The 14323-nt window shown below is 47.7% G+C and overlaps 1 protein-coding gene across 2 annotated transcripts in view; it reads right to left on the minus strand.

The window, feature by feature from the left end:
* Positions 1 to 3036: 3036 nt before the first annotated feature.
* The window catches only part of AAGAB (alpha and gamma adaptin binding protein), a 53988-nt gene continuing 42701 nt past the window's right edge, over positions 3037 to 14323 (minus strand). Inside the window, exons 6-10 of one of the 2 annotated variants that reach the window (XM_062206193.1) lie at positions 9069 to 9154; positions 7821 to 7914; positions 5413 to 5517; positions 4914 to 4963; positions 3037 to 4234 (exon numbers count right to left, since the gene is read on the minus strand). In XM_062206193.1, the coding sequence (XP_062062177.1) occupies positions 4157 to 4234; positions 4914 to 4963; positions 5413 to 5517; positions 7821 to 7914; positions 9069 to 9154 (413 nt within the window). In that variant the 3' untranslated portion in view covers positions 3037 to 4156. Of the gene's footprint in view, positions 4235 to 4913; positions 4964 to 5412; positions 5518 to 7820; positions 7918 to 9068; positions 9155 to 14323 lie in introns of both variants that reach the window. The other variant, XM_062206192.1, reaches the window with a different exon arrangement.

The following is a 14323-nucleotide window of genomic DNA, read 5'->3' on the forward strand; positions in this document are numbered from 1 at the left end:
CCACACTTCACTCAAGTCTGGCACCGACAAGGTTCACAGCAGTGTTGCTGGGCCCTGAGTCCTTGCTGCGGCACCTCGCAGGGCGGAGGGAACAAGGTTCATGCTAATTTTACCCTTAAGGACTCTTGGGATTTCCTGGGGAGGCACGATTGGTGTAGACAGGCTCTTGGACTTCAGGTTAAAAGAATCATTCTCTCTCTCTATGTATCTCTGCTGCTGCTACTGTTCCCATAAAGCTTCCACCAAGAAGCAGCTTCAACTAGACATGAACTGCCTCATGGGGCCAGTTTCTGTTTCCTAGATTTGCAGTTGTGGGAGGGAACGTTTGATTCTATCAACAGATGCACACAAAAAGGTTTTGAAAGAAAAATGTGCTTGTCTCCCTACCTGCCACCAGCCCCCCGGCAAGACTGTGCTCCAAATACGCAGTCGTGACCTCTAGGGCCAAGATTTGAACGAATACTTTTCCAAAAGCAAACACAGTAGAACTGTAAATCGCTAAGAGCTGGAATGGGGCTCAGCAGTATTCCAGCTGAAGGTCCCCAAGTGTCGCTGTGACAACTAAGAATCCACGCAGGGCCTTCCAAACTAGAAGAACTTAACTCTCAGGAAAGATCCCTCCAGTAAGAGCAAGACCCGTGATGTTAATGTTAGGAGGCCCGGTCAATGCAGAGGAGGACACGCGAGAACTGCTAAGCCCCTTTGTGCAAGAGCCCACGTGCAGTGGACTCAGAGTCAAAGCCTGAGTGGCGCCCTGCACGGTCAGCATTCTACTTCCATGAGACATACAAACTGCGGGAAAGTTAACAGTTAGGGTGTTGTTTTCCAGCTGACCTTGTACTAACGCAGTTCTAGGTTTGGTGCACTTGACAGATTTTTTTTTTTTGTTAACATGTTCTCCACCCACACTCTGTTTAAACATTTGGTGTCGAATGATACAATGCTATAGCTAAATTATCTACTGGAAAGATTTTGGAAGGTGAGGAGCAAATCTCACTCACTGGAACCTTCCCCAAAACTCTGCCTCCATCAATCAGAACATTCAATGAATCAGAAGCCCTGAGTACACTAGACACATGTTTGCTAAATTTAGCTCTGCGTCAGCAGATACTCGGGCTCAGAATAGTTCACAGAGCTCTCATCTTACCCTTAGACAGTGGTTCTTCTAAGATGGCTTTTCCATAGCAGGCCAAGAAGGGCAATGGGCTCTCCAAGGGTTCTCCTGATGGCATTGTTACGAGGTTGGTCCAAGGTGAAAGGAGTCTGACAACAGAGGCAAAAATGTCCCTCCCCACCTCTCCACAGCAGGAACGTGAGATCAGCCATATATCACATTTCACGGGTTGTAAGTAGTTCGCAGGAATGCCCTGACATGCTCTATGGTCCTTGAACATCATCCCAAATTACTCAGCCATCTAAGTCTAGCTTTGATGAATCTCTAGCTTCTCTGAATCAGATGTGGCCACGCTCTATAAATAGAGAGCAAACAAACTGGTTCTGTCAATCTCACACTATGGTAGGATAGCATATTTTAAAATTATAAAAATATCTGTCTTCATCACTCTCAAATTATTACATAACACATGGTTCTCTTAGGGAAAAATGTTTATTCTTGTCTCTCCTCCCTATCTTTCAGCATTCATGAATCTTCAAATTTTGTAACCACACTCACAAAACATAAACTGTATTTTCCAACAAAACTAAGGGCTTACTATGTGCCAAACACTGTGCTATGCCAATAGAGATATGTTTAAGAAAAACAAAAAGCCAGGGCCGGCGCTGTGGCATAGCAGGTAAAGCTGCTGCCTGTAGTGCCAGCATCTCACATGGGCATCAGTTCAAGTCCTGGCTGCTCCACTTCCAATCCAGCTCTCTTCTATGGGCTGGGAAAGCAGTAGAAGATGGCCCAACTCCTTGGGCCCCTGCACCCACGTGGGAGACCTGGAAGAAGCTCCTGGCTCCTGGCTTCAGATTGGTGCAGCTCCGGCCGTTGCGGCCAACTGCGGAGTGAACCAGCGGATGGAAGACACCTCTCTCTCTACCGCTTCTCTCTGACTTTCAAATAAATAAATTAATCTAAAAAAAAAAAAAAGACCAAAAACAAAAAGGCATGTCTCTCGTTTGAAATCTCAGCTGGTCGGTCTGTGACACACACACAGGTCACTTCTGATAAATCCCAAATGTCACTGCAGTCCTAGCTCGGTCACGTCCCTAACAGGCCCTTTAGTAGATGCCGCTGATGCCTTTACCTCATGGTCCCCACTATCCCCAAACAGCCAGGACTTAGAAACATGAGCTGCAGTTATGTGTAAGGCATGGTGGATTCCAAAAGCCAGCCTGACCAACTCTCAGACTATTTAAGATGTACGTCTAATCCGGGGAAGGATGTGTGGCTTCCCGACCCCTACTGAAAAACAGTAAAACCCTAATGAGACACATTAGCTGGCTTCATAAGTCACATTTTAATCTCCTGGCTTTGTCTAATTTACAAAATCAAGTTCACAGCTTCTCCCAGTCTTTTTTTTTTTTTTTAATTCCCTCTGTGTCACCTAAATATCTTCTAAAACCGTCCATTTTGGAAGAAAAACATGTTCTCTCTCTCTCATTTTGCAACCCCCCGAGAGCCAACTTCCCTCATGTAATCAACAGCTAATGCAGTCACCTGAAAGAAACTCTGCTGGGACGGGGGAAACCAAATTCAGAGACCACCTCTCGCCGAGTGCTCCAAGTCTCTGAGATGTCTGCTTCCTACGGTGGTGTCAGCCAGACCCCTGGAATATTCTGTCCCCTCTGTCATGTTTCAGGTCTACAGTGCTTAGAAGGTGGTGCGGGAAGGGGTGTGAACCTCGTCTGTGACTTCACCTATGCTTCCTCCGCACCCTGTGAATGGGTTCATGTGGGTCTGAGGCTCACACTAGGCCGAAAGCGCTTCTCAGCCTGTGAGCCAGCACCATCCATCCACAGCGCTCTGTGGCGGTGCAGAGCCAGGCCGCGGTCAGCACAGGAACGATGAATGACAGGCGTTACACAAGTGTCTACGAAAACAGGAGTAAGGATTTTTATTTGCTACACACTCCCCTCTCATGATTAATTCCTCTGGGAATGACCTGCTCAGACATGGCAGGGTAGAGTGAAGGGGTTCCCGCTGGGCCACAGCCCTGGGAGGGCACACAGGGGCTTCCAGCCTTACGAGTGAAACAGGGTTAGCCCGGGAAATCACTGCCAAGCCCTTCAGAGCTGTACCCACACCCGAGCGTGGCTACCTTGGCAGTGATCTTTGGCTTTCAAAGAGAAAGACGGGAACTTGCCTTGTTCTGTGGGTATAAAGTGTGACAGCACAGCTCCGGCATCTCCGGTAGCAGGGAGCACCCTAAGGCAAAGGACTTTCTTCGTGACAGTGTGAGAACGACATTTCAGCCTAGGATCACGTTATCTCCACGGCCCGTACAGGAAGCCTTAGGGAGACCGGAGCTTCCTGCACACAGCCATACAACACCACAACTCTGAGGAGGGGTTTGTTTTATTCCCACCACAGTGGGAAACCTTGGCCTCATTCAATGTTATCAAAAAATTCACACTGGCTTTCCATTTTTTTTTTCCTAGTATGAACTCAGACACTATAGTTCAAAAGAAATGCCCAAGAGCACTGTTGAATTCAGAGGCTAACCTGTGGGCCCCCGACTTTGCCCCCAGCCCTGATACTACGTAGCACACATCACAGTTGGAGCTGCCGCCTTTCTTCCCTCTAGAGCATCACAGCTCAGAGCCACAAGCTCCCTGAGTGGGGAAAATCCACAACAGGCAGGAGAGATGGCACACGGAGGGAACAGCACGTAAAAGGATGCCTAGGGGTGGCTTCGTGTACTCTTCTAACTTCGGTAAATCACACAGACCTGACAGACTCATTCTACCCCTGTTCCTAGAACAAAGAAGTATACCGGAGAAATCCTCTCTCAATACTGCCATCCAACTCTTCAGTCCCTCCCAATATACTGAGGAAGAAGACTTCTCTGTCGTCCCCTGCTAAGAACTAAAATTAAGGGGGCCATTGGTTAAATTAAGGGAGCCTGCCTACATGATGTTGGGAAACCCAGCAACAAAGAACATGGCTGAGTGGGACACCAAGTAGGGAGGGCTAGACCCTAGTGTAAGTGATTTAGTGTTCTTCATCAGACGAAAGGCCTTCAATTTCATCTCTGTCTCCCCCAATTGCCATCCAGAAAGCTTTGGCCACCTGGGGAATGAAAATGCAACAAATTTTAGGCAACAGCTAAATTTCACCTCATTTCATTTGTCACAACATACATCTGAACTGACTGAGAGACCTGAAATTCCACCATTTGTCCTCCAGCGCTCTGGCAATTTACATCAAAACCGTTAAATACCCTCTGTCCCAAGACGTCCACATCTAGGAATTTATCTTAGGGACACAAGGAGCTGTATGCAAAGGTGATGTGTAAAGGGAGGCACAGCTTCATTATTTATAGAAGCAAAAAAAAAAAAAAAAAAAAAAAAGGACAAGGAATAACTGTCCAAAAGGGAACCAGATAAATAAATTATGACACATTCATATAATGGGATGCCATCAACCATAAACAAGCTCCTGCCAAGAACACGTGTTGCGATGGTAGTAACAAAACAAAACAACTTAAGAGTTTTCCAACCCAAAGTCAGGAAGGCAAACATCCCAAGTTTCAATAAAGGTTCCGTGATATCCAACATACATCTGAAAAATACTGGTTTGCCTACAGCAACTACATGACTGCTGTGTAAAAACTGAATTAGTCCTACGCTAACAGCCAACTGAAAGCTCACAGTAGGGCCTGTCCGAGGCACACAGGTAGGATAAGTAATTTCACCTGCACTGGGCCTCTGCTAGGCAGCGCAGTACATACCCGACTGGTTTGTCTCACCTTTTCTGCATGCAACTTTCTTTGCTCGTGAGGCAGCGTCGCAGCCTTGTCTAGGGGGAAAATATATCTTCAGAATTTGTCTAATAGCACAGACGAAACTGGAGTGCACGGATGTTCTAATACCAGAAGATGGGTGATGGGTTTCAAAGACATACGTTTATAGAGCAGTTATTACAGCGATTAGGAAGCTGAAGTTTTCCAAATTTTCCAGAAAGGATGCTGGTGGGGATCTGATCTTACAGATGCCATGTTAATGAGACACACAAAGCAACAGATAAGAGGCAGAGGAGGGAAAGCAGGAGGAAACAGAGAGAGGAGAACTTTTCCCCGGGGAATTTTTACCAAGAGAAGATGGTACACTCCCCAAGCAGGTATGTGTCTCAAAACAGCTGAGAACAGAGGTCAGAATCCAATCCAGTAGGTATAAAACAAAATCCCACTACATAACATAGATGGACATCCATATGGAAACATGTTAAGACACAATAGATCTGATTACCTTTCATTTCCTTTAACTTTGAAAACAGTCTTTCAAAATTGTCCAAATCTCCTCCTCCTGTAGTGAGACTGGCTAATTCTTGAATGTCCAGATCTAACATGGGGTCTGAAACAAAGATTTTTCACATTACTTATTTCTGTGCTGGATACCAGGCTCCTAAGGCAATCAACACTAGCTCTGACGAGAGCTGCCAATGACCAAACGCCCACTGTGACCCAGCTATGCAGCCCGTGGTGTCTCACCTGCTTGATCCTTTCGGTGCTGAGATGTGGTAAGGAGTCTGTCTAGGAATTATAACCCAGTATTGTACTAAATGTTATAAAAACCATGAGTACAGGGGCCAGCGGAGTGGCGAAGCAGGTTCACCTGCTGCCTGAGACAGCAGCATCCCTGAGGGGCACTGGTTTGAGTCCAGGCTGCTCCACTTCCAATCCAGCTCCCTGCTAATAGATGTGAGAAAGCAGAGGAAGACGGTCCACGTCTTTGGGCCCTTGCACTCACATGGGAGACCCAGATGAAGCTCCTGGCTCCTGGCTCTGGCCCAGCCCTGGCTGTTGATGGCCAGATCTCTTTATCTCTCCCTCTAACTCTGCCGTTCAAGTAAATAAAATAAATCTTTAAAATGAAACAAAAAAACCCATGAGTTCATACTGATGAACTAAAGAATTCACCCAGCTGTCCTCTTTTTTATTTATTTATTTTTTTTGGACAGGCAGAGTTAGACAGTGAGAGAGAGAGAGACAGAGATAGAGAGAAAGGTCTTCCTTTTGTTGGTTCAGCCCCAAAATGGCTGCTATGGCCGGCGCTGCGCCGATCCAAAGGCAGGAGCCAGGCACCTCCTCCTGGTCTCCCATGTGGGTGCAGGGCCCAAGCACTTGGGCCATCCTCCACTGCCTTCCCGGGCCATAGCAGAGAGCTGGACAGGAAGAGGAGCAACCGGGACAGAATCCAGCACTCCGACTGGGACTAGAACCCGGTGTGCTGGCGCCGCAGGTGGAGGATTAGCCTAGTGAGCCGTGGTGCTGGCCCCAGCCTTCCTCTTTCCTTATTTATAACTACTTTCTTTACCCTGGCTCCGCTATCTTATTTTTTAATCTCTTTATATATTTTTACATATAAACATAACTTCAGAATTGCTAGCCCATACTCCTGTGAGAAACATTAAGTAGAGCTCAGTATTTGTGGTCAGATCTTTTTTAGTCCTATGGTATCCAGTCTGATTTCTGCTCCAAATTTACTTAGGGTAGCTCTTGTCTTCCCCACCCTTTCAGTGTAACCGATGGTTTGTTTTAATGGCAGAGACTTTAGCAGGTTTAAAAGCTAACAGGAGGGCCCAGCACTGTGGCTCAGTGGGATAACACCTGGCATCCCATACGGTGCCGGTTCAAGACCCTGCTGCTCCACTTCCGATCCAGCTCTCTGCTGGGAAAGCAGTGGAAGATGGCCCACGTCCTTGGGTCCCTGCACCCGCATGGGAGACCTGGAGGAGGCTCTTGGCTCCTGGCTTCAGATTGGCACAACTTCAGCCATTGCAGCCAGTTGGGGAGTGAACCGTTGGATGGAAGACCTCTCTCTCTCACTCTGCCTCTCCTCTCTCTGTGTAACTTTGACTTTCAAATAAATAATTAAATCTTTAACAACAACAACAAAAAAGCTAATAGGAAGGATTCAATTGAAAGGAAAGGGTGCATAAACTGGAGAGCCAAAGAGTTTTCACATAATTTTTTGTTCTTTATATGTTTCTGTAACCAGTCACTTGATTTTTCTACATGTGTTATCCTATAATCAGAAAAAATAGCTTACAAAGCTATCTGCTGGACACAAGCCCTCTCTGGCAGAAGGCAGGAACAAAAGAGCATTTATAGTTACTGTCAGCTAAGCTCCTTGGCTTTCTGGTTTTGGGTAGCAGCGTGCATCTGGTTTTGGTTCCAGGTGTTAGATGTCGCTGGACAAGATATTAAACTTCTCTAGGCTTCAACTTCAACTCCCTTACATAAAGTCTCTGCCAAACTTCATTAACAAATGAGGAAAGTGGATATAAAAGAACATTTAAAAGGATGTGAAAGGGCAAGCCTATGCGGTTGAACTGCTCATGTGCCATTCATTCTGACTTACTGCCAAACACCGTGGAAAAAGTGCCGAATGCAAATCTGCGCGACTGTGTCACGACCTGCTTCTCTCTCAGCCGGGTGCTCTGAATTGAGACCCTGCGGACAGAAACGGCGCTGTGTGTTTGCTACACACGCGTTCACCTCTCCATGCGGACAGCCGCCTGCAGGCTCACATTCATTTCAGGGAACACTATCGATTTTTTTCCTTATCTGTGGTTAAAGTCAGCTTCCCCCTCCCCGACTGCCGCCCAGACACTAACCCAAGTTGATCTTTTGGGAGCCCAAGGAGGACCTTACCCACAATGCTATCAACCGGGGCATCCGCAGCGCTCGATGCCGCACCCCGATGATCTGAGAGGGGTTCAGTCCTGTCTGCTGCTGGCAAACGGGGCTGCTGTGGAGAAAGACACACATAAGCAACAAGCGCGGAACAGGCTTGTTCAGGCCTGAATCCAAAAAGGCTGGCACTGTCGATCCATGGTTAGCTTCAGAGAAGCAATAATAGGAGCGAGAAGCAGGGAAGGAGAAAGGCGCGAGATCACATAAAAGAAAAAGGCTAAAATTCACTAACCTGGGAGTACTTTACCTCAAGGAAAAACTAGATAGAAAGGCTATGATTTTGCTATAGAGTATTAAAATTTTTTTGTTGTATTTAAGATCCACACTATATTCAAATTGTACAGGGGAAGGCATTGTGGCTCAGTGGGTTAAGCCACCTTGAGAAACCCACATCCTGTATCAGAGTGCCTGATGCATGTCTGGGCTATTCCACTTCTGATCCAGCTCCCTGCTAACACACCTGGGAAGGCAGCAGACAGTGGCTCAAGTACCTGGCTCCCTGCCAACTGTGTGGAAACTCCAGATGGAATTCCAGGATCCTGCCTTTGGCCTGGCCCAGTCCCAACTGCTGCACACATTTGGGGAGTGAATCAGTGAATGGAACACTGTCTCCCCTTCATACTCCCCTTTCAAATAAAGAAACCTTTTTTAAAAAGATGTGAAAATGTATACAATCATTAACACAAACAGCTCAGAGCTGATGAGGAAATCCTTGGAAAGGCAGTGGAGCACTGCAGAATTTGCTCTTGGTTCCAGTGTGCCAACCAAGACCTGGACCAGTGTCCTTGAGCTAGAAGACTGAAATCGGACTGTAGGCTCATTCAGGGCAGGGACCTTGCCTCAGATTTCTACAGGACCTCGCACACAGGAAGCACTAAAAAGGAACCTTCAATTTTATTTTCTATTTAAAGATCTAGAGGCAAGTTTATGCCTTAAGGAATTCCTAGCATATTTTAAAAAGTGCTCTACCAAAAAAACATGAACCAGCCCAGACTGCAAACATCTTAAAAAGGGCTCACTGCTTACACAAGGACAAAACTAGCTTTCTCTCAACAGGTAGATGCATCATAGGGTTGTTTTAGATTTCCCTTTCATCTATTTTTAATATTCTCGGCCACCTCTTAAATGGAAAGGAAAAAATGATGCGTGTGTACAGAGTCATAATGATGAGACATTAAAGTGAAAGAAGGAAAAAACAGTCCTTACCTCCTCGGAGTGACAGGTCTCCGCGGACCCAATGCTGTGGCTTGTTCCCGCCAAGGAGTTGAGAAGACTAAAGCCATGGTTCCTATCTGGAGAGAAAAACACATCACTGACATTTTTTCATTTACACTGCAAATCATTAAAATGACTGATCAGGAAACAAAGGCTATTTCCTCATTATCCAAGTTCTATTAAAAAAAAAGTTTTTGTTGATTACCATACACTCTGAATTCTGAATAAATTTTTTTTTTTTTTAATCACAGAATACTCGTATGAGTCCAGGTCAAAAGTAATGGCAGGGCCATTACAACAAAACAGGGCCACTTAGGTTCTATTTGCAAAGATTCTTAACAGCAGTTACATTTTATGAATATGCCAGTGTTTTAAATAATCAAAAACATTTTAAAATCAATACCAAAGTATTAGCCCGGCAAGAGGAACAGGCATCCTTTTTTGAGATGAAGCTCTAACGCGGAGAGGTGAGAGCCATTTGTAGTGAAGCCCCCGGCACTTGTGATGTCTTTGTTTGCAAGGGAGTATACATCTACAGCAGACTGCCTAGAACCCAAGGCAGCACTCAGCACCTGTCCCCACTCAGTCCTGTTCCCAGAATACCCTGGGGCACTGATGAGAACTCCCCCAGAACTCAAGGCCTCTACCTCCGCCTCACTGAGACCTGTCCTTAGGGCCGGGACCACGAATCTCAACTTCTAGCGTGTACTCCAAGGGAGGCTGCAGGCCACGGAGTCTGAAAACCAGTTCCTTAGAGTAAAACACGAAACCACAGCCCACCAGTCCACAGTCCAGCAGTCTGTGAAGTTCTCATGCTCAAAACAACACAACTTGCTCCCACTCCCCTTTCCCTACCCCTTCCCAACTCTTTCCCTCCCCCTCACATCTACAAACTCCCTACATCCTTTCCCTGGACAGGTGAAGCTCGTTGTCAGATCCCTGGTCAGAGAAGAGAAGCGTCTGCAGCTCCCTTCCCTCTTCCTTCGCCTGAGGAGATGTCTTAAGTAACTGGCACGGAGCCCTAACTGGGGCATGCCAGGCACCAGCCTGCAGCTTTTCTGAGCCTGGCCTCTCACCTGAGGCAGTCCGCGCACCCCGCAAGTTTGTACCCACACATCTCAGGTTACCCCCAGGCTGGCAGCATGGAGGGGCGCTGCTGCCCCGCAGCGTTCCATGCTGCACGACCAACAGCAGCAGGGCGGTCTGAGGTGCAAGAGTGTGCCAGAGCCCCCTTCACCTCCTCATCCGAAGTCTGGGCGTGCATTCAGGCTTCCTAGAGGACAGGTGTAGAGGACAGGTATAGAGGGCAGGTATAGAGGGCAGGTGTAGAGGGCAGGTGTAGAGGACCGGTGTAGGGGACAGCTGTAGAGGGCAGCTGTAGAAGGCAGGTGTAGAGGACAGGTGTAGAGGACCGGTGTAGAGGACAGGTTTAGAGGACCGGTGTAGAGGGCAGGTGTAGAGGACCAGTGTAGAGGACAGGTATAGAGGACCGGTGTAGAGGGCAGCTGTAGAGGGCCGGTGTAGAGGACCGGTGTAGGGGACAGCTGTAGAGGGCAGCTGTAGAAGGCAGGTGTAGAGGGCAGGTGTAGAGGACCGGTGTAGAGGACCGGTGTAGAGGACCGGTGTAGAGGACAGGTGTAGAGGGCAGCTGTAGAGGACCGGTGTAGAGGACCGGTGTAGAGGACCAGTGTAGGGGACAGCTGTAGGGGACAGCTGTAGAGGGCAGGTGTAGAGGGCAGGTGTAGAGGACCGGTGTAGAGGACCGGTGTAGAGGACAGGTGTAGAGGGCAGCTGTAGAGGACAGCTGTAGAGGACCGGTGTAGAGGACAGGTGTAGAGGACCAGTGTGGAGGGCAGGTGTAGAGGGCAGGTGTAGAGGACCAGTGTGGAGGGCAGGTGTAGAGGGCAGGTGTAGAGGACCAGTGTAGAGGACAGGTATAGAGGACCGGTATAGAGGGCAGCTGTAGAGGACAGCTGTAGAGGACCGGTGTAGAGGACCGGTGTAGGGGACAGCTGTAGAGGGCAGGTGTAGAGGGCAGGTGTAGAGGACAGGTGTAGAGAGCAGGTGTAGAGGGCAGGTGTAGAGGACCGGTGTAGAGGGCAGGTGTAGAGGGCAGGTGTAGAGGGCAGGTGTAGAGGACAGCTGTAGAGGACCGGTGTAGAGGACCGGTGTAGGGGACAGCTGTAGAGGGCAGGTGTAGAGGGCAGGTGTAGAGGGCAGCTGTAGAGGGCAGGTGTAGAGGGCAGCTGTAGAGGACAGGTGCAGAGGGCAGGTGTAGAGGACCGGTGTAGAGGACAGGTGCAGAGGACAGGTGCAGAGGGCAGGTGTAGAGGACAGGTGTAGAGGACAGCTGTAGAGGACTGGTGTAGAGGACCGGTGTAGAGGACAGGTGTAGAGGACAGGTGTAGAGGATCGGTGTAGAGGACAGCTGTAGAGGGCAGGTGTAGAGGACAGGTGTAGAGGACAGGTGTAGAGGACAGCTGTAGAGGACTGGTGTAGAGGACTGGTGTAGGGGACAGCTGTAGAGGGCAGGTGTAGAGGGCAGGTGTAGAGGGCAGGTGTAGAGGACAGCTGTAGAGGGCAGCTGTAGAGGGCAGGTGTAGAGGACAGGTGCAGAGGGCAGGTGTAGAGGACAGCTGTAGAGGGCAGGTGTAGAGGACAGCTGTAGAGGGCAGGTGTAGAGGACAGGTGTAGAGGACAGCTGTAGAGGACAGGTGTAGAGGACAGCTGTAGAGGGCAGGTGTAGAGGACAGGTGTAGAGGACAGCTGTAGAGGACAGCTGTAGAGGACCGGTGTAGAGGACCGGTGTAGGGGACAGCTGTAGAGGGCAGGTGTAGAGGACAGGTGCAGAGGACAGGCGTAGAGGACAGCTGTAGAGGGCAGCTGTAGAGGGCAGGTGTAGAGGACAGCTGTAGAGGACAGGTGCAGAGGACAGCTGTAGAGGACAGGTGCAGAGGACAGCTGTAGAGGACAGCTGTAGAGGACAGCTGTAGAGGCTCAGGGGCCTGAGAGAAGCAGACCCATGCTGTGTCCTGCAGCGAGAGTTCCAGAGCTGGAGGATGCCTATTCAACCATCAGCAAGAGTTCTTTCTGTTGGCCAATGTGCTATTGATTTGAAAGCCGCTTTATGCAGTTATGCAATGCTCAGAGATTTCACCTGTCATGAGGATACACAAGAGCGCTTACACTTCCAACCGTTACGGAAAGGACAACAGCTGAGTAACAAGTAACTGCTGTTAAGACAGCCCTCATGTCTATTACTGGGAATAACTTGGTCTCCGGGTAATTTTCAACCCCAATTAATAAATCTATCCAGATTCCAATTCCATGGCTTATGCATTTCCTGGGTTGGGCAATTGCTACGCTAGGCAGGCCCAAATGCAACTGAGGAAGAATAATGCAGTACAAGGTATGATGCTTGTTATATTAGACCAAAACCACCTATTTAAGATGCCCGATTCTTTGTTATTTATTTTGAAAGTCAGAGTTAGAGACAGAGATCTTCCATCTGTTGGTTCACTCCCCAGATGGCCGCAATGGCCAGCACCGGGCCAGGCTAAAGCCAAGAGCCAGGAGCTTCCTCAGGGTCTCCCACATGGGTGTCAGGGGCCTAAACACTTGAACCATCTTCTGCTGCTTTCCCAAGCCATTAGCAGGGAGTTGGATGGCAGTGGAGCAGTGGGGACATGAACCGGCACTCACATGGGATGCCTCATTGCAGACAGTGGCTTTACCAGCTGTACCACAACACTGGCCCCCAAATACCTAATTCTTTACGGTGGCCACCTGCACAAAAGAGTATTGGGATGGAGAGAGTAGTGGGAATGAGGGGCTGGCGCTGTGGCATAGCAGGTTAAGCTGCCAACTGCAAAGCTGGTATCCCATATTGGTGCCGGTTCGAGTCCTAGCTGTTCCACTTCCAATCCAGCTCCCTGCTAATGCACCTCGGAAAGCAGTGGAAAACGGCCCAAGTACTTGGGCCCCTGTACCCATGCGGGAGACCCAGATGAAGCTTCTGGACACTGCGGCCATTTGGGGAGTGAACTAGCAGGTGGAAGACTTCTCTCTGCCTCTCCTTCTCTGTAATCCTGCCTTTCAAATAAATACATCTTTTTTTAAAAAAATTAAAAATAAAAAAACAGTGGGAATGAGACTTATCACCATGATGTACTTTTTGATTTTTGTTCCAAGTTGATACCAACTCAGAGACTTTTAGAAAGCTAATAATCTTTTTTATTTTTTTAAAAAACTTTTATTTAAAAACATAAATTTCAAAAGTACAACTTTTGGATTATAGCAGATTTCCCCCCCATAACCACCCTCCCACCCGCAAACCATGCCATCTCCTACTCCCTCTCCCATCCCATTCTTCATTAAGATTCATTTTTAATTATCATTATATACAGAAGATCAACTTAGCATATACTAAGCATATTCAAAATAAATAACAAAGAATTGGGCATCTTAAATAGATGGTTTTGGTCTAATAACAAGCATCATACCTTGTACTGCATTATTCTTCCTCAGCTGCATTTGGGCCTGCCTAGCGTAGCAATTCCCAACCCAGGAAATGCATAAGCCATGGAATTGGAATCTGGATAGATTTATTAATTGGGGTCTAACTACTGCTGTGTATCCCGAGAAAGCTAATAATCTTATGCTCTGTATAGTTTACGGTAAAAATCTTTACTAAGTAAATATTTCAAGAGTTTGCACCTACACAGAACCACAAAGTATAAAGTACTGTTTGAATACTAGTTTTACCATTAATTCGCATAGTGCAACACATTAAGGACAGAGGTCCTACATGGGGAGTAAGTGCACAGTGACTCCCATTGTTGATTTAACAATTGACACTCTTATTTATGTCATCAGTAATCACCCGAGGCTCTTGTCATGAGCTGCCAAGGCTATGGAAGCCTCTTGAGTTCACAAACTCTGACCTTATTTAGACAAGGCCATAATCAAAGTGGAAGTTCTCTCCTGCTTTCAGAGAAAGATACCTCCTTCTTTGATGGCCCATTCTTTCCACTGGGATCTCACTTACAGAGATCTTTCGTTTAGGTCATTTTTTGCCATAGTGTCTTGGCTTTCCATGCCTGGGAAACTCTCATGGGCTTTTTAGCCAGATCTGAATACCTTAAGGGCTGATTCTGAGGCCAGAGTGCTGTTTAGGGTATCTGCCATTCTATGAGTCTGCTGTGTATCCCGAGAAAGCTAATAATCTTATGCTCTGTATAGTTTAT

The sequence above is a fragment of the Lepus europaeus genome, chromosome 11, assembly GCF_033115175.1.
Source record: "Lepus europaeus isolate LE1 chromosome 11, mLepTim1.pri, whole genome shotgun sequence".
Taxonomy (NCBI): Eukaryota; Metazoa; Chordata; class Mammalia; order Lagomorpha; family Leporidae; genus Lepus; species Lepus europaeus.